Source organism: Poecilia mexicana, unplaced genomic scaffold (assembly GCF_051168715.1).
Source record: "Poecilia mexicana isolate PSO_F unplaced genomic scaffold, ASM5116871v1 scaffold_6, whole genome shotgun sequence".
Lineage (NCBI taxonomy): Eukaryota > Metazoa > Chordata > Actinopteri > Cyprinodontiformes > Poeciliidae > Poecilia > Poecilia mexicana.
Window position 1 is genome coordinate 16,834,520 of NW_028263375.1, and position 21,642 is coordinate 16,856,161.

The window sequence follows — 21,642 nt, forward strand, 5'->3', positions numbered from 1 at the left end:
ATTGTAATAGTTGTATTGGAGCTTGGGGTTGGCCTTATGTAAACCACTGCTGATCGTGAGCATTTAGATTACACCATTACATCAACAGAACCATATTTTAATTAAAATAATCCGTTTCTTGTGTCTGAGCTCATATTTCATAATTGTGATGATGGGTTTAGCTGGTAGTGGGACTCCCAAATGGAATAAATGGAACAAACATTTCTGCTTAGGGCCTCATAAAACCTTGAGTTGCTTTGTTGTTACTATTAGCTGTATCTGTAATGAGACTAACCAGGACAGAAATTCTTTAAGCTTTTCTTATAAGGAGCGCTTAACGTGTGTTGAACATTTCTTGGCTCTTGTGTTTAAGTTTTAAAAAATGCGTATGAGTTGAATATTTATAAATACGATATGTTTGATAATTTATATTTACAGTCTTGTCAATGAACCAGAACATGACAGCTCTGTGTTGACAGTAATTATATGAGCAGCCATGGTGAATGCAGCCGCTCAACCATCCCCTTCACGACCCGCCCATCCGCCGCTTCTCCCACAGCCTGGTCAGGTGTTCGCTTGTTTCCACACGTAAACTTTGCATTTTGGTAACTGATCAGCTTCTGTGTCGTGACAAACCCAATCGAGGACATGTTCAGACGGATACTTCAAATGGTAAGTCTTTGTGAGGTTAATCAATCGGGATCGCTTTTGTTTTGAGCATAGCGGCTCGTTTTCCCTGGAAGACGCAGGCCCATCTGTGTCTGGTTTCTTGACGGGTGCGCGTGTTTAGTTAAATGACGTACCGCTGACGGGCGGGGCTTGTGTGTGTTTGTGGTTCGTGGATTCCTTGTCCGGAGTGCTTCTCCGTCTCGTCACGTTGGGGTGGAAACATCAAGCGCTCCTTTCTTTTGGATGACACAGCTAGCCATTAGCGCATGCTAACTTGATGTAGTTGAATGATTGTACTGTTGACAGTAATGAAAATAGGTTCTCCGAACAAAATACAGATTTATCTGGCTCTGCTACAGACAGTAGAAACCAGTAATATGAAAAAAGAACGGTTAATGCCAATACTAAGGCTTAGTTAGCGGTGGTTTAATTCATCAGATGCTAACGCTATCGTTAGCTACAGGCGTTAAAGAAATGCTCTATGAGCATGTAAACAGGCGTTTTAGGTAACTAGGCTTATAAATATATGCATGAACAAACTATATGGTTGGCAGTAGAGTAAGTTGCTGGACTAACGTACTAAATTGAGCTGAAAAGCTTTCGCATTGGACCACATTAACCACAATGCATTGCTACCCGCATTGTGTACACTTGGAGCACATGACTCACCGACCTAAACTGTTCAGCCATAACTTTATAACCAGTGACAGGTAAAGCGAAAAGCAGAGTATGTTATAGTGACACCCGTTAGATTGATATATGGGGCATAAATATGGCTTAATCTGTTCTCTTCGACACGGAAGTTATATTTCCTGAAGGCTCTGGCATTGTTCTGCAGGAAAATAAAACCTCTCGCTAAGCACACAAACCAGTTGGAGACTGTTTTAGTATTAGAATGTGTTTAAATAACACGTTAAAACAATGTAAACAACAAAAAAACACATAACATGCTCATTTTATTTTTATATATATAAAAAAGAAAACTGAATACTCCTGCTGCTAAAAAAGTAATAAATCATAAAGCTATACAGTTATATAAGGTTGACATTTACTCATTTGTTTTTGATGGGTACACTTAAGCTAAAACTTTGAGTAAACTAGCTGAAATTAGGTTTGCTTTTCAAGTAAGCCTGCAGAAAGTTACATGTTTTTGCCATTCTGGGTCTAATGGAGTAACACTGAGAATCTAACAAGTTTTAAACAGATTTTGCTCAAGTTCCAGCTGACCAGCAGTCTGCAGGAACAGATTTTGGAGGGAGGTTGTGTTAGATGTATCTCCACTTCAACACACCTGAGTGAGAACTTGACTGCACTTAGGAGGTGATTCAGCTGTTGGATTCAAGTGTGTTGGACCAGGGATTCAAGTGTGTTGGACCAGGGAGACATCTAAGAGTTGCAGGACACCAGCCCTCGAGGACCAGGCTTGCCCACCCCTGCTTTAGATTGTTGCTGGTAACTGGCTTGTTCCTATCCGACACTCAGACAAATCTCAGGCTTGGTTTAAAAACCATAAACACAGGTTTAAAGTATACACCTGACCTTTAAATTCTCCAGATTACATTCCAGACCAGCTTAAATAGCACGCAAGTGGGATGTGATGTGATTAAGAAGTGAATCCGGTCCATTGAGACCTAACAATGTAATTTCCTTGAATCAAGGCATCTGCTGCTGATGGCTGGGTGTCTCAGGTCATTTAGCGTTAAAGTACAGCTCTGTTTTAAAGAAGTAAGAAACTCAACATTAGGTTGTATTTTTGAGGCTGGTTGATGCGTTCTCATCATTTAGAAACAAAGTCTTCACTCCCTTGAGAAATTATTCATACCTATGTCATGTCACATGTTCATATGTAATTTTTTACCCTTCTTCAGCCCAAGTAAAATCCTCTGAGTCTGCAACAAATGTTTCATTCAGCCAGAGAAAACTAATTACTCCACCAGAAGTAATCTTAACTACAGTTTTGAAAGTCTTTTACAGCAACTCTAAACACACAACCATTGCTAAAGTTTTATGGTTTAGATCAAAGCACATCCTCTGAAAGAACGGCACAGTCAAAGGCCAGATCAAGGTCGAACTGAAAATCTGTGGCAAGACTAGAAACATTGTTGGTGAATAATAATGATCTAAATATGACTAACCTGTGTTTCCTGTTGTTTAGGATGCTGTCTGTTTTCTAAACCTCTGAGGCTATACAAGCACAGCTGGATTAATACTAAGATTAAATTACAGAAGGCACTAGTGGTGTTCTCTTAGTGAAATGATTTTTTTTTTAATATTCCCTCACTATTTCTAAACCAGTTACTTTGAACTTTTTAACTGGAACCCAACATGTCAGAACAATAATGTCTACTCAGTCTGGCAATGTCAAGTCAATTTGTCAGGCGACTAAACGATACTGCAGTTTCATTGCTGTCTCACGTCACTGCTTTCTGACCTTTGGTCACTACTTCCACCACCTATAAGTGATATTGCTCCATGTTAAATGTTTTAAGGGTGTATTAGGCTAAAAATGTTCATCAATAAATCCCAGAATCAAATTTCATTTTTTGACATTGAATTAACGGTAGATAAGCCTCAAATTTATGATAAGCAGTGTTTTTGATTTGCTGATGACGATGTCGTGAGGGTATAAACTTGCTGTTTGTTTGATCTGGATCAAAGGTTGTTCCATGACGCAAACCTTCAATCTGCCTTCAGACAAATTGCTTATTGTTTCTTCAGTCGGCTTCGAACAACGGGGCTTAAAGTGTACAATGTATATCACACAGACCTCATTCATTAATGTATTCATTTACCCAAAAAATTCTATTTTAGTACTGAAACTCAGATAGAAAATGACAATGGTCTCAAATGACCCTGATTAAAAATGCATAGTTTAATTGGAATATCTCTCACTTTTGGATTAAACTCAGTAGCATAACTTTGAATGCTTAATTTTCTTCCAAATGACCAGAAGAAATATAAATCTACTAAAATGATAAAAATGTTGTCGTCGTTTGTGGAGTTGGAAATTATCATCTTCTTGCTGAGTCCACAGTTTGTGGTTTGGACCCAAAAAACTGCTGCTGCTCTTCTTTTGCAACACTGCGAGCTGACAATGTTTGAGCAGAAATGCAGCATCAGAAAGCATTGTCCGTATTTACAGACCTCATTGTAAAAATACCTAAAGCAGACCATTGTTGCACAATAGCATTAAAAAGAGAAAATCCCATTTAAAATATTTCCTGGATCCAACATTTTACTCAGTGAAATTCCTCAAAAATTAAAATAGAAATAAAATCAAAGCAGTAGGTCTTACATGGAAGGGGTGGAGATGCCAGCTCCACTCTTATTGGTCCCTCTGGTAAAAACGTGTAAAAGCTTGAGATTTTTCAACTTTATTATCAAATCTCTCAACATGCGAGGCGACAAAATAAACTCAAGTCTCCGCCCAGCACTGTTCATCAAAGTTCCTTTTGCCTTTAAATCTCTTTAATTATGTTCTCTTGTGTTTCCTGTTTTGGGATGACTGTGGGATGAAGGGAACAATTGTCTTGCAATCAAAAAGTGGTGAGTTTGAATCCGGCTGAGCTGCTACTTGTCAAGAGACTCTTAACCTGGAGTTGCCGAGCGATCTGTGTGTCTGTGTAAGACCACTTTGACGGGTCGGTGTGAACAGAAAAAGCCTCTGACTAAATTTATCTAGCAGCATTCAATACATTTGTGTTACTTCAATGAGGCGTTCCCTTGTCTTTCCCATTTTTGAAGCAATTCGAAAGACAAATATCTTTCTGAGTCGTATCATATTTATACCCTAGAGATATGGATTACTAATTAAAAGTACTCAGGAATTCAGTTCAGTGAGAGAAGGTAAATGATTAACTATAAAAATGGCTGCTGTGAATTTATTTTAAATAAACTGCTAAGGGGTGGAGGGTCAACATTTTGGCAGCAGTGATTTTGTTGAAAACAATATATATTTTTTTAATTTGGGATGTATTTTCTGTGTAAATTATGCTACTCTAATTAAAAACAGAAAAATAACTATAGTCATTGCAGCAATAAAATACACAATGTACCCTACGGGAGATCTTTCCTGCCCACAGCTATCACCATTTACAATAAAATTTAAATTATGTGGAGCTTTATATAGAGCCTACAGACACTGCAGTGCTTCTCTGTGTCAGTCAGGTGATTAAACAAGTAGCATTTATATTTATTCACTCCAGTCAAAGTGTGTGTTGTCGTCTGCAGACTCCTGGGAAGGGAGGCTCCCAGAATGCAGAGTCGGAGAAGCCCACCACTGACCTGAACCACGACCAGACGTCCGAGGTAACGATTTCCTAACGTAACGCTGGATCTGAAACGCTCCAATGTGACGTTTTTAGCATGTGATGACGCGTTTCTGTCTCCAGGGCTTCATCTGTCCTCAGTGCATGAAGTCTCACAACTCTGCAGACGAACTCTTCAAACACTATGAGCTGTTCCACGACACTGGAGACCTCCCCGCTCATGTGGCTCCCACGCGGTGAGGCTAGTTTTAATATCTACAGTGACTTGCAAAAGTATTCATGTTTTCACTTTTGTTCCTTCTCAAAACATGTTTTATTTTGTTGGTATTTTATGTGATAGCTCAACACAAAGTAGTTTAGAAGTATGAAATGTAGGGGAAAAAAACGCAGGGTTTTTATGAAAAGTATGGCATACTTTTATTTACTCTGGTACCTCTAAATTAAAGCCAGTGCAACCAGTTCTCTTAGCACGTAATTTAATTGGTAAATTGACTTAAGATGCATATAATTTAATCTCTCTATATATGAGGGAAGCCATGTACAGTACTGTGTGTAGTATTCACACCCCTTGGACTATTTCAGATTGTCACAGAGCAGCAGCCATAGTTTTTATTCAGTGATTGAACCAAAGATGGGCACAATTGTGAAATGGAAGAAGAATTGATTCATGTTTTCCAAAATCTTTTACTTTTAAAAATGTGTGGCAGTAAATGAATACTGCACATCACTCAGAAAGTCTCCACTGTGAAACGCAGCGGTGGCATCATCATGCTGTGGGTAGCCAGTGCTACACTGGAACGGTTTGAATCAGCGCTCAGTTTTCATTCATCTCTCACATAAAATACATTCAAAGTTCGTGGACGTTATGTGACAAAATGTGGAAAAGGTCAAGAGGTCTGAACGCTTTTGCATGACACTGTAAGGTCGCGCCTGAGCAGCTGACCTCACCGTGGCAGAACATTGTGCTGATCTATCTCTTTCCTCCCTTCAGTGAAGACCTCACCATGTTGCGGCAGGAGGTCCAGGATCTCCACGCTTCTCTCAAGGTGAGGTTGAAGTTTCAAAGCTGTGAGTGTCAGAGCTGTGACAACATCTGCTGTAAGATCTGCTTTTGTCCTCTTTTTTTTTTTTTATGATCAGGAGGAGCGATGGTTCTCTGGAGAACTAAAGAAAGAATTGGACAAAGTTCAAGGACAACTGAAGCAAGTAAATCCTTTAAGATATTTAGCATAATACAGTAAAGCACCGGCCTTCTGAATATGCAACTGTGTGATCAGTAAAGATGCTTTGCTTTGTCTTTCTGCTCCACAGAACGATGAACCAATAAGCGCTGAGGACTCAGGTGGCGAAGCGTTGCGTTCAAAGAACACGTTGAGATGGAGTCTTCGGTCACTTGTCGCTAACATGCTGGGTGTTTTTCTTCCTCAGCCCTCGAAAGAAAGTTGGTGGAAGCAGAGACGGAGAAGTTCAACATTAAGCAGATGAAAGACCTGTTTGAGCAGAAGGCAGCGCAGCTGGCCACAGAGATAGTAGGTCAGTGTGGGACTGGGAGACTGTGAGGTCAGAGGCTGGGGGTCAGCTAACAAGCTGAAGTTCTGTTTTTCTCAACTGCTGTCAACCTCAAAGCTGCCTTTGTGTCGTATCCACATTTTCTTGAAAGTTGTGTGGACATTTTGCTTCTTTTAAAAAAAAAAAAAAAAAAAAAAAAAAATCTCTCTATTGAGTTTTCTTGAACACACACAAAATACAAGTCCAAGTCATACAAATAAATAAATTGAAGCATTTCCTAAAAAATAATGGTAATAAAATGTGTGGATGCAACCACTCATCTTGTTGAAATAGTCTACGAAAGATTGCCGTATCACATTTGTCTCTTTTTGTCTTTCATATCCAGTTCTACCTTTTCTACCTGTGTTTCATTGTATGCTCTAGACAGATTTTCCTACTTTTTAAAAGTTTCTTTAAGGCATTTTAATCGTTTGATTTCTGGAAAACATCGAATCCGTCAGACCTGAAGTCTCGCTACGACGAGGAGAAAAGCCTGAGGGAGGCTGCCGATCAGAGGGTTTCCAGTTTGAGCGAACAGCTGCAGAGGGAGAAGCAGGAGAATGAGACACTTCAAACAGAACTGGTAAACACACAAAACTCCTTCTTTTCAAGCTTCTGCTCCCAGCCCAGCAGCTCTGATATTCCTCTCTGTCGGCCTCCCGAGTGACCCGGTGTCTCCGCTCTGCCCCCTAGCTGCAGCGGCCGGGAGTGGAGGACGTGGAGGTTCTGCAGAAGGAGCTGGTCCAGGTGCAGACACTCATGGACCAGATGACCCGTGAGCGGGAGGAAGAGTCCGAGCGCCTCAAAAGCCACTACACAGAGCTGCAGGCTAACTACACTACCTCAGAGGTTTGGGCGCTAAAACACCACCGCTCACTGAATCTTCACTTTTCCAGGGAGAGCTTCACATTTCTATTCAGGAAGAGCTGTGAAGTTATTACATTGTATACCGCTGCCCTGCACATTTTGCAGCTCTTAATTACCGCCTTGTGAATAATTCAGGGATATTTTTCTTCTCCCCCAGCATTCTGGAGCAGAGGAATATTTATAGCTCCATCGTGGAGCTTCAGGCTCTGAATCCTTTCTTTTCTCAACTATCAGTTCTATTTTTACCCAAGAAGCATATTCTGAATAGATTTTCTCTCTGTCGTGATTAACATCACAGTCATGTTAATGGCTGCATATGGAGCCTGTTTTTAGCAGCGACTGTTGAGCACATCGAGCTGAGAAATGGCAAACGATACTTTTTACGATGCAAGATTAACAAATTGTGTCCTGTTCCTATGATGAGTTTACATACACTCACTGGCATCAATTTTAGGCTTTTATGGATGCATTCAAACAGCTAAATAACAAGTAATCTCAATGAATTTTTAAAACAAAAGGATATGAACGGTTTAATGTTAAAGAGGAATTTGTGTTTCGCATGAATCATTAAAAAGGCAAAGACAAACACACTAAACCCCTTTTGTTTCAAATACTCCCTTATTCCCATCAGTTTACAAACTGTTTGTCCTCCTGAAACTGAAGCTTGCCGTTGATGCTTTTTTCTGACTTACCTTCTGTCCTCGTGTCTCCTTCCCCTCCCTCCTGTGCCTCTCACTCACTGTATCCCTTCGATACACAAGATTCAAAAACTGGAGGTAAAACCGTTCGATTCAAGTCGGTCACCAATTTAATTGAACCTTTGGGAGTTTTCCTTTTCGAATGCAGATTTTTCTGTTGTCCAAGCAGTGTGAAACTTCTTTTCAAGCATTTTTTTTTGTGTGTGTGTGTGTGTGTGCAACCATTTGCTTTTAATTGCTTTGCATTTAATTTTTTCCATCCCTTCTTCGCTGTAGTTTATTAAATATACACGCTTAAGGGTTTTTGGCAAGACTCTAACACAGGTCTGCTGATGTACAGATGACCATATCCCAACTAAAAGCCGAGCTGGAGAAGGGCCCGCAGGAAGCCGCTGTCTACACGCAACAAATCCACGAGCTGCAGGGGAATCTCAATAATTTGCAGCAACAATGTCAGGTAATATTTACACAGCAGCGGAAGGAAACATCCATTACAGCCACGTGATCCTGAACAAATAGCCGCGGCTGGAAAATGTGTGGGATTTAACTTTTTTTTTTTTATCAGCGGCCATCTTGTTGTCTGTGAGCCTCCCTTTCTGCAACTCAATGTCGCGATGCCGCTTTTAGCAACAGACGCTTGCTGACAAATATCACGGTGAGCACTATTATCAAGCCGGCAGGGGGTGATAGTTGGTTGCCATCCTTGTCAGTCAGGGAGAAATTTAACCTCTTCCAGGTAATGTGACTGGTGCAACGGGAGGAGAAGAATGTGGCGCGGAGATTAAAGTGTCGCTCATCAGGCTCAGATGTGGCCCCACGGCAGGCGGAGGAGGTGTTTGTTTACAGATAGCAGAGCGATTACAGTGGTGGACCCTGCAGTCTGATGCCCTGTTTCTTCTGACCGTACATTGGTTTATTAGAGGCCAGTTGAGCAACCATCAGGAGGTTAATCGGTCTCTAAATCTAACATTGAGAAAAGGAGACGCACCAAAGTAGACTTTGGTGCAAGACTTCTCCGTGACTCTGTTATCGAGCTTGCTGCCAGAACCCGGGCCGTGAAAAGAGCTCTCCTCTCCGTGCAGAGGCGACGTGCCGCACTTCAGTCCGGCCTCTTGACTGTTCCTTTCCGTCGCTCCTATCGCACAGGCCGTGGGAGTTCACGAGGCGCTACATCAAACTGTTTTAGCTTGTTTGTGTAAGTATGGGGGGAAAAAAAATAGAAATGCCGTTTTTTTTTATAAATGTCCCCGTTTCATTCTTCCAAAAATATTCAAATCTGCCCTCCTCCGTTTAATGCTGCAGTGTTATCTTGTTCAGGTGTTTGTTAGTTTGTAGGTTTTTGTTTTTCATGTCGCTGTATGTGTTTGTGTGTAAAAATGTCAGAGGTTGACAAATGGGCGATGTTATCTCAGGATGCTGAAGCAAGCGAAAGCATCTCATTATCTCAGCATGTAGTGAGACACTGAAACTGTTCTCACTAAATCAAGCTCTTGTTATCCCGACATGTCAAACTCAACATCCCATTATCTTTACATAAGATGATATTTAGATAGATGGATAACTATATTCCCCGAAAAAGAGAAAACAAGCTCAGGGTCTCATTACTTTTCTGTAGTCGTTTGTTGAACTTATTTTGACAAGATGAGAGCTCATGGTTTTGTCAGTGTGATATAATAACAATTAACTGACTGTAGCAACAAGCTCATGGTCTTGTTTTCTTTATATAACAAGGTTGTGTTCAAAAAAAAAAATCAAGGTTGAGATTTAATAATGAGATAAGTGTGATGAAGTGAGCTCAAGGTCTCATTTCCCAATGTATTTGAAATTGTTTCCAGGACATCAGAGGCACGAAATTTCTTCATCCTGATGTGAAGCTATCATAAAACTCAACAAAACAAGCTCGAGATTTTGTCATCCCCTCATAAGGAGATAAATAATCTGTATAAAGACAACATAATAAGAACAAGATGAATGAAATGTTGGTTTCTGAGTTGCATTCTGAATCTTTTAATGCTTATAGAAACAATAACACTAAAAAGATTCATGATAAATACCTTTTGTTCTTACATGTCAGAAACTGGCTGACTATTGTATGAAATAGTTAAGATTTGTTGGAAAACAGGAAAATTGTAGGAATAAAAGACAAAGGTGCTGCGACATCATTCCTGTCAGGCCAACCACAAGAAACCCAGTCTTACTTATGTTTCTCCTCAGGCTCATAACAACATATTCTGTTTTTGTTGTTGTTGTTGTCGTCCCCCCTCCCCCCCCCAGAGTCTCTCTGAGAAACTCGCGCGTAAGGAGAAGGAGCTTCATGAAGTGGAGGACACTCTGGGAGCCGAGAAAGCCGCCAAGAAGGGCGTCCAGGACAGCCTGAGGGAGCGGGACTCGGAGGTGCAGGAGCTCCAGGCTCGAGCCGCGGCGGCCGAAGCGTCCCTTCAGAAGGCCCAGGCCGAGCTGGCGGAGAGGGCCGAGGAGGCGGCCAAGCTGAGGAGCGAGGTAGCAGAGCTGGAGGTGAAACACGCAGAGCTGAAGGTGGAGAGGAAGCAGCTGGAGCATCAGAGGGAGGAAAAAGAAAGCCAAGGTGCCCAGCAGCAGACGGAGATCAGTCAGGTGAGATCAGCAGCGTGCAGAACAAAAGCTGTGTGCAGACAGATTTAAAGAAACAAAACAAAAACAATAGTCATTCAGATCAAAGCTCAGCTCACACAGCACTCCTTAATCGTCATGTCCTGTATGTTGAGACAGAGTCCCCTGTATCGACTCGGACTGCATTATTGTACAAGCTCAGCGTTTGAGTCGCAGTTATGCAGAACGAAAAGGCTCAGGTTCTGGAGGTGCTAGCAAGTTCTTCTCTCCATTTCTAATCTTTCCGTCTCGTGTTTTCACACTTCCTGGCGCTCCTGCAGCTGCATGCCAAACTGCTGGAGGCCGAGCGGCAGGTAGGCGAGCTGCAGGGCCGTCTGAAGGAGCAGAGGCAGCTTTCTGGAGAGAAACTGAAGGACAGAGAGCAGCAAGCGGCCGACCTCCAGTTCAAACTCTCCCGAACTGAAGAACAGGTGGGAATGTGAAACTTTCCCGCAAGGTTTATTCTTGTTAGTAGATCAGGGGAAGACAAGTTGAACTTAAAATGGCATATTTTGGGGAGAAAAATGAACAAACATTCACTGTGTTTTACTTCAGCTAAAGGAGAGCTGCAGTAAGAACTCGGACCTGCAGCACCAGCTGGAGAAAGCCAAGCAGCAGCACCAGGAGCTGCAGGCGCTGCAGCAAAACACCAACGGCAAACTGCGGGAGGCGCAGGTACTGCACAACAACACACACTCTCATCTGAGACTGGAAGGCCAAGAGAGAACAGATTTTTATTCACAGTGCCAAAGTAATAACATAAGTTGCTCTTGTTCACATGTTGTCACTATATGAACATTATTTGGGGTTTTATGGTCGACCAACACTCTACGGTGCTTACTTTTAAAGTGGAAAGAAAAAGATGCAATGACAGGAGTGGCATCCGTTTTGTTTTTAGCCCCTTTGATTTGAAACTTTTAAAACGGCAACATGTAGAGCCTGACATTTTTACCCATTCTTCTTCGCATTTTATCCTGAGCTCAGTCTGACTGAAAATCTCTGGACATATTTGAAAAATTGTCTTCAGGGAGGCTTTCTGTCAAGTTGGATTTAGGTCTGGACTTTCATTAGGCCATTCTAATACATGAACACGCATGATATAAGAGTTTAGCTCCTGCTCTGTTTTGTGTCGCACAAAACAGAGCAGGAGGAAACTTAAACCTGTGCCTCAGGTTCAACTCTCAAATCCCCACAGCATGACACTGCAGCAGCAGAACTAAATACAAAATGTTTCCTTGCGTCGTTCTGCAGAATGACTTGGAGCAGGTGCTGCGTCAGATCGGGGACAAAGACCAGAAGATCCAGAACCTGGAGGCTCTGCTTCAGAAGAGTAAAGACACTGTGACCCAGCTGGAGGCGGAGAGAGAGGACCTGTGTGCCAAAATCCAGGCTGGGGAGGGAGAGACGGCGGTCCTCAACCAGCTGAAAGAGAAGAACCACGCACTGCATGAACAGGTGGAGACCCGCACACTCTGCACTCCTCTGTGGTCTTCGTCCTTTCCACGATTGCATCACGATGTTCTAAATGTTTCTGTGCTCATTTCATACGCGCTACATTATGTTAATGTCTGTAAATCAAAATCTTTGATTTCTAGGGCTGTAATTAATTATTTTAGTACTGTAATCGATTTATTCCATCAATTTTTCTGATGATTTGATCGGATAGAAAATTGGTAAATTATGTCGATTTTTCTTTTAACCCCTTCAAATAAAAAAAATACAAATTGTAAAATGCAACAACGTAGCAATCCTTTAGTGTACACTTGATCATTTGCAGCAAACGATGCATCTGCAGCTAAAGAAAAAAAATCCTTCTAACATCATCATGTGAAAAGCTCAACCCGTTCTGTTTGACCTAACATTGTTAGGCTGATCATTTGTTTTTGGATGAACCAATAAAACGGTACTTAAGAGATTTTTTTGACACAATTTGAACCAGATGAAGCTTAAATTGTTTCCTGTGGAGTTCTGGGTACAACATATTTATTTATTTTTTTATGTTAAATGCAAAATGTGTATATATATATTTTTTTTTGTACAGATTTGGCTTCATTACTACTCAGGGGTGTTCTTATCGCTAACTCCAGTTAACGATTAATCGATAATTAAGTCTGTTGACGATTACTTCAGTGATCTACTCATCACGATTGATCCGATCAATCGCTTCGGCCCTAATTCTTTCGTACGGGACTTTTAAAGGTTGCGCAGTTGACGGACAAGCTGAAGAACCAGTCGGAGAGCAACAAGCAGGCCCAGGACAACCTCCACAAGCAGGTCCAGGAGCAGAAGACTCAGCTGCGTTCGGCCCAGGACCGAGCGCAGACCCTGGAGACGTCCGTCACCGAGCTCACCGCCCAGCTCACTGACAGCAAGGAGAAAGTATCCCAGTTGGACGCTCAGGTGCACCTGTCACTCGAACGCGGGTGACTTTTAACTCAAAACGTCCATCGGTCCGCTGTCCCGTTGGACTAATGAGTTTTTCCATTTGTCTGTTTTCCTTTAGCTGAAGGCCAAAACAGAGTTGCTCCTGTCTGCAGAGGCGGCCAAGGCCGCGCAGAAGGCCGACCTGGAGAACAGCCTGGAGGCGTCTCAGCACGCTCTGCAGGACAAACAGCAGGCGGGTTTTTTCTTTGTGCTGATTATTTATTTATTTATTTATTTTTATTTCTATGCTAAAATCCAACTGCTTTACCCCCTTTTGTTTCCTGAAACAGTGGCCTCTTAAGTTTTCTGCGGTGTCTCCTGTCTTTCCGCTCTGGATTTCCGTATAGCCGCCTTCTAATGTCCTTGATGTGTCGTGCAGGAGCTGAGCGAAGCGCAGAAGAGGCTGGAGGATCAGGCCCAGAGGCTCAGAGACAGACAGGAGCAGAGTGCCCAGCTGGAGAGCAGCCTGAAGGAATGTAAAGACAAACTGCTGGCCTCAGAGCAGCGGGTGGAGCAGCTGGAAGGGCTCAGCAAGGTTTGTGTTAGAAACACGATCGCAACCATTGGCGGCGTGCGCTTTAAAAACCAACCATTTGATTCGAACAGAAACTGGAGTCTCAGGCGGCGGAGGTGCAGACCGCGAGAGATCAGCTGCAGCTGGAGGTGCAGAAACTGCAGAAGGAAAGTTCAGAGGTGAAACAGAAAGCAAAGGAGCTGCAGCGCTCCCTGGAAACGGAAAAGGAAGGGTGAGCTCAGAAGAAACGCATTAAATCTTCACACCTGAACGTTTGGCTTTTTTAACATCTCTGATGTGTTTTTCTACACTTAGAACGAAGAGTCTGCATGAGGAGCTGCAGAAAAAGGCTGCGGCTGCGAGTGGCGTGCAGCAGCAGCTGGAGCGCTGTGAGCAGGAAATGGCGGCTCTGAAGGTGAACCTGGACAAGGTGACCCAGGAGGGACAGAGTCAGCAAGCGGAGCTGAGCAAGAAGGCTCAGAGTCTGGCTGCAGAGCTGCAGAAGGCCCAGCAGGAGAAGGAGGCGCAGAGGAAGGAGCTCGGAGCGACTCAGGAGAGCCTGCAGAAGGCCAACAAGGCTCTGAAGGAGAGTCAGAATCAGCTGGAGGCCGACAGGAAGAACCATAAATCAGCCATGGAGGACAAGGTGGGTTCGACCTTCAACCCAGATCAAATAAATAACCAAAAAAAAAGACAAAACAGGAACTGAAAGCAGTGTTCTGCTCTAATCTTCAGGATAAGTCTATCGAAAAGACAAGAAAGGAGCTTTTGAAAACTAACGAGGCCATCACTAAGAAAATGAACGAATCGAAGGAGCAGCTGGAGCAAACGAGAGAGGTAACGCTCTGAAAAAGCAGTCAGTCGAGCTTCACCGTTTCAGGTTTTACTCATAAGGTGATTCCTCAAATGCCAGGCGGAGAAAACGTTGAAGGCGCGGCTCACGTCATTTGAGCAGCAGCACTCAAAGACTCAGGGGACGCTGAAGGCAAAGGAGGAAGAGTTGAAGAAGTTGCAGGACCAGCTGAAGACGGTTCGGGGATCCATGGAGGAGGAGGCGAAGAGGCTGAGCGGCCAAGTGGCCGACCTGCAGGAAGCGGCTGTCAAGAAGGTGAGGATCTTCTGTAATGTTGACAAGCAGCTTTGAAACGACGCACAGGGAGGATCCGAGCATACGTTTGTTTGATTCTCCTCTCCAGGCAGAGGAGGAGAGGAAACTGGCGGCTCGGGTGTCGGAGCTCGGCCAGGACCTGACCGCTGAGAGGAGCCGGGCGGCGGAGCTGCAGCAGTCCCTGCAGCAAAGCCAGGAAAACCTCTCAAAGCTTCAGTCCGACTTTTACGGCAAAGACTCTGAGGTTTCCTCTCTGCGTCAAGACCTAAAGGTGCAACAATCACCACATGCAAAACCAGGTTCACAGTGCCCAGCAGAAAAAGGAGTCCTTTTAACATTTTCAGCTATTTCTTTTTTTGTATTTCATAGGAATTTTATATGCTCAGCTAGTTTTACCACCGTACAATTGCGCTGTACAATGGCTGCTGCAAAACCCAAGTGTTTCGTTGACTTGACATCCAGTAACCATTTGTTGCATTTGCGTTGGTAGTGCGGGAGGCTCCACTTCTGCTTTTCAAACATGTACAGTTGCATAAATGCACATCTGTTTAAGTTGGGGGCGTGGCCAAGGGGAGCTTATTTGGACTGAAAGTGACAGGAGGCCCTAAAACAGTTGGTTCTGTAAGGAGCTCAAAACATGTAGAACTGAGCAGATTCTGCTATGAATGATTTTGTGATTAGACTTATCTTAAACTATTCAAGAAGGCATGATAGGTCACCTTTGAAAAGAAAAATACATTTAAGGTCCTCGTTGTGACGTGACAAAGTGTGCATACTTTTCTGAGGTCTTGCACAAACTGAGAGATGTTCTGTGTCTCCAGAGCTCAGAGGAGAAGCTGAGCATGGCTCAGGAGGAGCTGGCCGCCAATCGGACGCATCAGTCGGCTTTGGAGGCTCAGATCCAGGAGCTGAAGGCGGCCCGGTCCGCACTGGAGCAAGAACTCTCCAAACGGCACCAGACGCTCCAGCAGCAGGAACAAGCCCTGAAGGAGCTGCAAAAGCAAGAGGTCGGTCGAAGGGTTTGAACAGCAATGCTCACGATTGTGTTGTCATAATTTGCTAAGCGTGTGAGAACTGACGCAGGGCCAAGTTAAGGAGGAACTGCAGAAGGAGAGAAGCAAGGCGGAGGAGCTGAACAAAGCCAAGAGCGCGCTGGAAAAGAACAGCAGCAAACTGACCTCTGACCTGAAAACGCTGGCGGAGAAAAGTGAGAAGGTGGGTCAGCTCTTCATGACGTCAGCGACGTTTTAAACTCATCATCAGTTCAACTCAGCAGTCAGTGGGTTCAACTGGGTCTGGATTTCTTTGTTGTTGTTTTTTTTTACCAGTACACTTTTTGTGTTTCCATGCAGAGTGATGTCAGCCCACCCAGGCGGCCATTTTGCTTGACATGCATGTTTTATCACTTTGATTTCAGGTCAACGCTATGACGAAATACTTGGGCTAGTCTAAGTTCTTTTTTCTTTTTTTTTTATGACCAGAACAACAACAATAGAGTCGAAATAATACCAGAATAAAGCCATAATATTAGGAAAAGAAGGAGCAATCTCATGAGAACTTTTACACAAAAAGTAGAAAGTTAAAATAAGAAATGTCGAGCATCTTGTGACGTTATACTTTGGTGTACGTTTTACAGTTAAGGAAATGCGTCATCTTTTACCACATCAGTATCAAATCATTATCAGTAACAGGACTTTGAAATGACCATGCAAACAAATCAGTATTTTGAAGAAGGAACCACACGGACTGAGCTGCTCACACCAGACTGCGATAACTCTAAAATGACGTCTTCACTCAGCTAGTAATGATCGTGTTCTTGTAATTACCGTAAAGAAAAATTATCGTCCCTGAAGGGATGATTGAAATCAGTCACTTTTTAAAAATATTTTTGGTCTTTTGTAATGGTGTTTTTTTTTTTTAGAAAAAAATGATTAAAATCGGATATGTTATGAAAAAAAAATTACTAGTGGAAAGCCGTTTGAGTATTGATTGGGGAAACACTTTATAAATTCATTTATTGTCATAAACACATGGTGATCCTTTGTTGAAAGCACCTGAGCCTTTGTTAACAATTCCTCCTTAGGAACTAAGAGAGTTGCAGGAAGCCAAGCAGCTGCTGATCCAGCAGAAACTGGAGCTGCAGGGTCAAGTGGAGGCCGCGCAGGGGGCGCTCAAGGAGGAGCAGAAGGAGCACCAGGTCACCAAGGACAACAGGAGCAAGCGAGAGGAGCAGCTCCTCGCCCAGACAAAGGAAGTCCAGGACCAACTCGTAAGTCCCCCCGCCCCACGTGAAACTCAAGTGGAGGAAACGGATCGCGTCTTCTAGCGATCCGTTTCCTCTGCTCTCCTTCTGCAGGCGGCGGAGAGGAGAGCCAGAGAGGAGCAGGTGAAGCGCGGGGAGGAGGCTGAGGCTAAGCTGAGCGTGCAGGTCACGGCCCTGAATGAAAACGTGGCCACGCTGAAGAGGGAGTGGCAGAGCAGCCAGCGGAGAGTTGGCGAGCTGGAGAAGCAGACGGACGAGCTGAGAGGGGAGATCGCTGTGCTGGAGGCCACGGTCCAGAACAACCAGGACGAGCGGCGGGCTCTTCTGGAGAGGTCAGGGCACACATGGAGAGGAAGTTTTCAGTTCTATCTACGTGTGCCCTTTCACAGATGTAAAAATGATGAGGTGTTTCACAAAGGCTACTTTTTAAATGAGTCCAGAAGACGAGGTGGGAACAGCAGAATCGTTCCACAGAACAAGACAGAACGATTCCCTCCTGTCTTAAAGCCGCTCCTTTATTCCATCCATTCTGTTCTTTGTTTCATCCTTGTCTTCACTCTGTCCTCCTTTTTTGTTTTTTATCACTGCTCTGTGTCCATCCTACTCTTAGTTCATCTGCCCTTTCTTTCTTGTTCCTCACTCCCTTCCTTTGTTGAGTCCTTCTTTTCTTTGTTCCCTTGCCTTTCTTTCCTTCCTTCCTCTTCCCTCCGTGTTCTACTTTGCCGTCTTTCCGTCTCGTTGTCTCCTTTCTTTTTGGTGTCTACCTTCACTTGCATTCCTGTGTCCTACCTTTCCTCCTTCATTGTCTCTTTTCTTTCCCTTCTTTTGTTCAACATTTACAAGTTTGAAGGACGATCATAATTGGGACAAAATGACAAAAAGTGCAGGGTATAAACAAAGAGAAAATATTAGCCCTGATCTTATTTTTACTCTTGGACAAAGAAAGTTGTTCCAGTCAGACTTTGACAAACATGAGGGACGATCTGACTTTTGGTAAACGGCTCTGCAGAGACAACTAGTTCCACAGCACAGTCAGGTTTAAAGTCTTCATAAAAAGTGGATTTAAATCTGTCCAAATCAGGAGGAGAAATCAAAAAACAAAAAACCTCTCATCGCTCCAAGTAGCATTTACGCCCATTAGTGATCCGCGCCGTTTGCCCTGCAGGTGCGTCGCGGGTGAAGGCGAGATCGAGAAGCTCCAGGCCAAAGTGGTGGAGCTCCGGAGGAAGCTGGACGACACCACGGCGGCCATGCAGGAGCTCGGCAGAGAGAACCAGTCGCTCCAGGTGAGCCGGCCGCGCTGCGCTTGCAGCTCACAGGCGGGTTGATGGCGTTGCTCCCCGAGTCTGACTGCTGCTGTCGACGCCCACAGATCAAACAGTCGCAGAGTCTGACCAGAAAGTGGGCGGAGGACCACGAAGTCCAGAACTGCATGGCCTGTGGGAAGGGCTTCACCGTCACGGTCAGGAAGGTGAGAAACCCCCTCGTTGTTCCCGGCGAGAGACGCGTTCTGCTTCCTGTTTGTCTTTACTGAGTGCCCGTCGTCTGCCTCCCTCCCTCCTTCTCTGCGTCCGCAGCACCACTGTCGACACTGCGGGAACATCTTCTGCGGCGAGTGCTCGGCGAGGAGCGCCCTCACGCCGTCCTCCAAGAAGCCCGTCCGGGTTTGCGAGATGTGCTTTGAGGAGCTCCAGGGCTGATCCTCGGTGTTCTCCTGCCCCTCAACTCCCTCCCTTTAACCCTTTATATTCCAGCGGGCAGAAGAAGGCTCGTCTTTGTCATTTTTTAAAATGTGCACTAATGAGAGACCGCCCCAGCGCAAAAAAAAAAAAAAAAAAAAAAAAGACTCCCATTTGCATAGGCCGTCCGGCCGCGGTGCAGAGGAGACGCGGCGGAGATGCAGTGGGATCAGCTGGGACCGTCCGTATCTGTTTTTGTGCCTTTTGCTCCTCCTGTGGACTGCCAGAGAGCGGAGGCGGGGTGGATCCGCGCTCACCTCCTTTAAGTTCGTATTCAGGCCTCCATCGGTGTTCGGCATCGTCGGCAGTTGTGAGGTGGCTGCTTTGATCTTTGCTCGTGTCACGCTGCTCCGGGGCGTGAACCGACTCAGCTCAGTGCAGCCCTGCCATACAAAGATAAATGCAAGTAACTTATTATTTGCTTGTAATTATACAAGTCTATTATAGAACTCTTGAATTCATGCATTCGAGGTAAGAAAGAACTACCTATAAAAGTATCATTTAGGAAAAAAAAAAAAAAAATCCTGTTAAGCATATTTAGGTTCCGAAAACTGCAGAAAAAGCTGGACTGGTCTGTCTTTTCTAGGCCAATAACTATCTCCCACTTCTGATAGTGACATTTTTTTCCCATAAGGACAAATAATAATAGAAGAAAAGTATCCTGCAGGTACTTTGGTATCAGTAGAGGCAATTAATCCTATGGAAAGTGAAGAAATTCCAAAAATAATGGAGCAGTGCAAATGTCCCAAACTTCTGTTTGGTGCAGAAAAGCACATTGATGCATTTATTGACCAAAAATAGTGTTAGTTTTTAGTAGAATAAGAAGTTTCTGTTTTCTGGTTTTATCTGCAGATCACACCTGTCTCATTAAATAATTACAGCATATAAATTGTCACCTTAAAGTCATAAAGCTACATCTGAAGTATTATAATTTCCTCAGTGTTTTCACTGAACTAAAAATCAATTTTGGGTTCTAAAAATTGCATTTTATTTTCAGCTTATTCTATTAACTACAGTTTTGATCTATTCCATTTTTTATTTTGTTTCTAAAGATTATAACGCATAAAAAAACTGAAAATGTTCCGGATTTCCTCACAGCCGGTGCAGGAGATGATCTCTAAAACACATTTTGGTCCACTTTGTTGATGCACTTATGAACTGAAAGTGGAGAGAGTTATTAATTTTGGTGAATTCAACGGACAACAAAAGAAATAATCTGATTTCTTTGTGTTTGACTTTCTATGTTGGGAAAATTGGCTGAGTCTCATCCCTGGCCAACGGATTGGTGCATCTCTGCTTAGATGGTAAAAGCAGAAATAACTAAGCATGTCTTGGTGTCAGCTGAAGTGTTTATTTTCTATATGTAAATTTTATGAAATAAACACTCAAATTAGGCCTTTTTAAATTGTCAAACATTTACAGTGTTTATCTTTTCCAGTCATCTTGTCCAGAACCTCTCATGTCAGTTACTTCCTGTTCTCTTTGTATGGCAGCATGTTTCCTAATCTGCAGAAATGTATGTACTGAGTTCATTTCATGACCAAAGAATGTCTGCAGCAGAGTTTGTAATGTGTCAGTATTTGCCTGAAAGCGTTTGAGTTGTGACATTTTTATCGTGAGTCTTTTTTGTTGCTTTGTCACTTGATTGCGTGTGTGTTTATTATCTTCAGGTTGTGGTAATGCAGTAACTGAAGGTGCCTCCATGTTTTAATTTGGTCTGCAGTCCAACAGCACTGATTGTGTTTGAGTGTGTGTTCTCTGCTTTGAAGCAATAACTGTAGTGGTGTGTGCGTGCGTGCGTGCGTGTGTGTGTGTGTGTGTGTGCGCGGTCATGCCTGCTGCATGAATCCTGGCTGCTCAGAAGCTCGGCATCTCTCTGACTCGAGGTTCAGGAACTGCTGCCTTCAGGTACAGCAGTGACCGTCGGTTCTCTGTCCAGCTGAGAACACTGTAAAGCTAAATTCCTGCTATTTTAATTTATAATTGCTTGCGAGTTCTGATGGGATCTATTGTACTTTTTGGTTTTCTTTTTTGACTGGAGCAAGTGGAAACACTGTAAAACCGATTATGCACAGTATTCTGCAGCAAGCGGTGTGTCTCAGATTTACCAAATTAGCTCTTTTTGCTTGAATGATCATCAGACACGAATGTCCATTTCACCTTCTGAAAAATCTTTTTTTTTTTCCTTTTATGTTAAATTGGTTTCATGCCTACCTCAGTTCGACTGAGAAAAAGCACTATTTCTAGACGATGGACGTCACAAAGGTATCACTACTTGCATCCGATTCAGGATCTAGGACTGGTGAGAGGTTTTGCACCTTACCCTACCTACTCCAGGCCCGTCTTTGCGAGGCTGCAAACATAGGACAACCAACTTTATACAGGCTTCAGCATTTCCTGCTTATTTACTAATGCCGTCTTAGTTATCTTTGTAAATGTTCGTAACGAGAGAGGTTAATCGTTTCCGTGTGGCCGTAGAGATGTGCAGTGAAACAGTGTTTGGATTCATCAGTGTCTCACTCATATATTTACAAAGCGATACCACAGACTTGCTTCAGACACAGACTTTTGTGGCTTCATGCGTCGCTGTCGGTTGTCGTGCATGACGGCTTTACTTTTCACTTTGGTGGACGTACCTGGTGGTTGCTAAGGTGTGCCTGAGGCCAGGTTCCTCTGCTGCTTGCTGAGATCTTGTACAGTCTGGGCGGCTTCGTTTGACCTGCATGGAGGGATGAGGTGGTGTACTCTGTGTTCACATGCGCCATGTTGATTTTCTTTTTCATTGTCATGACAAGTGTAAATAAAAAAACCTGCAGTATGTTTCTAAAGGTCTGCGATGCGCGTTTTTCTTTAGGTTCTTCTCTGAAAATTGTGCACTTGTCTATTTTAGGTGTGTCCAGGAAATGACAAATAGTGAGCTGCTCATTGTCCACAGCA

The 21,642-nt window shown here is 43.5% G+C and overlaps 1 protein-coding gene across 1 annotated transcript; it reads left to right on the forward strand.

Moving 5' to 3' along the window:
- Positions 1-493: 493 nt before the first annotated feature.
- On the forward strand, positions 494-21,533 carry eea1 (early endosome antigen 1). The gene is made up of 29 exons (XM_014984059.2): positions 494-651; positions 4,879-4,956; positions 5,040-5,152; positions 5,908-5,962; positions 6,057-6,122; positions 6,228-6,258; positions 6,345-6,449; positions 6,926-7,047; positions 7,158-7,313; positions 8,370-8,486; positions 10,304-10,642; positions 10,939-11,088; positions 11,213-11,332; positions 11,909-12,112; positions 12,857-13,057; positions 13,161-13,274; positions 13,461-13,616; positions 13,688-13,827; positions 13,911-14,241; positions 14,331-14,432; positions 14,509-14,703; positions 14,792-14,974; positions 15,525-15,710; positions 15,787-15,918; positions 16,787-16,972; positions 17,060-17,298; positions 18,132-18,252; positions 18,339-18,437; positions 18,544-21,533. Exons 1-29 carry the CDS (start codon positions 628-630, stop codon positions 18,664-18,666), a joined length of 4,188 nt encoding a protein of 1,395 aa, XP_014839545.2. The 5' UTR covers positions 494-627; the 3' UTR covers positions 18,667-21,533.
- The last annotated feature ends 109 nt before the right edge of the window (positions 21,534-21,642 follow it).

Excerpts from the sequence above, each read along its gene's own strand:
- eea1 (XM_014984059.2), top strand. The coding sequence starts at position 628 with ATGTTCAGACGGATACTTCAAATG. Across the intron at positions 13,828-13,910 it reads CTGGAAACGGAAAAGGAAGG|AACGAAGAGTCTGCATGAGG; the intron begins GTGAGCTCAGAA and ends TTCTACACTTAG. Across the intron at positions 14,433-14,508 it reads AGCTGGAGCAAACGAGAGAG|GCGGAGAAAACGTTGAAGGC; the intron begins GTAACGCTCTGA and ends CTCAAATGCCAG.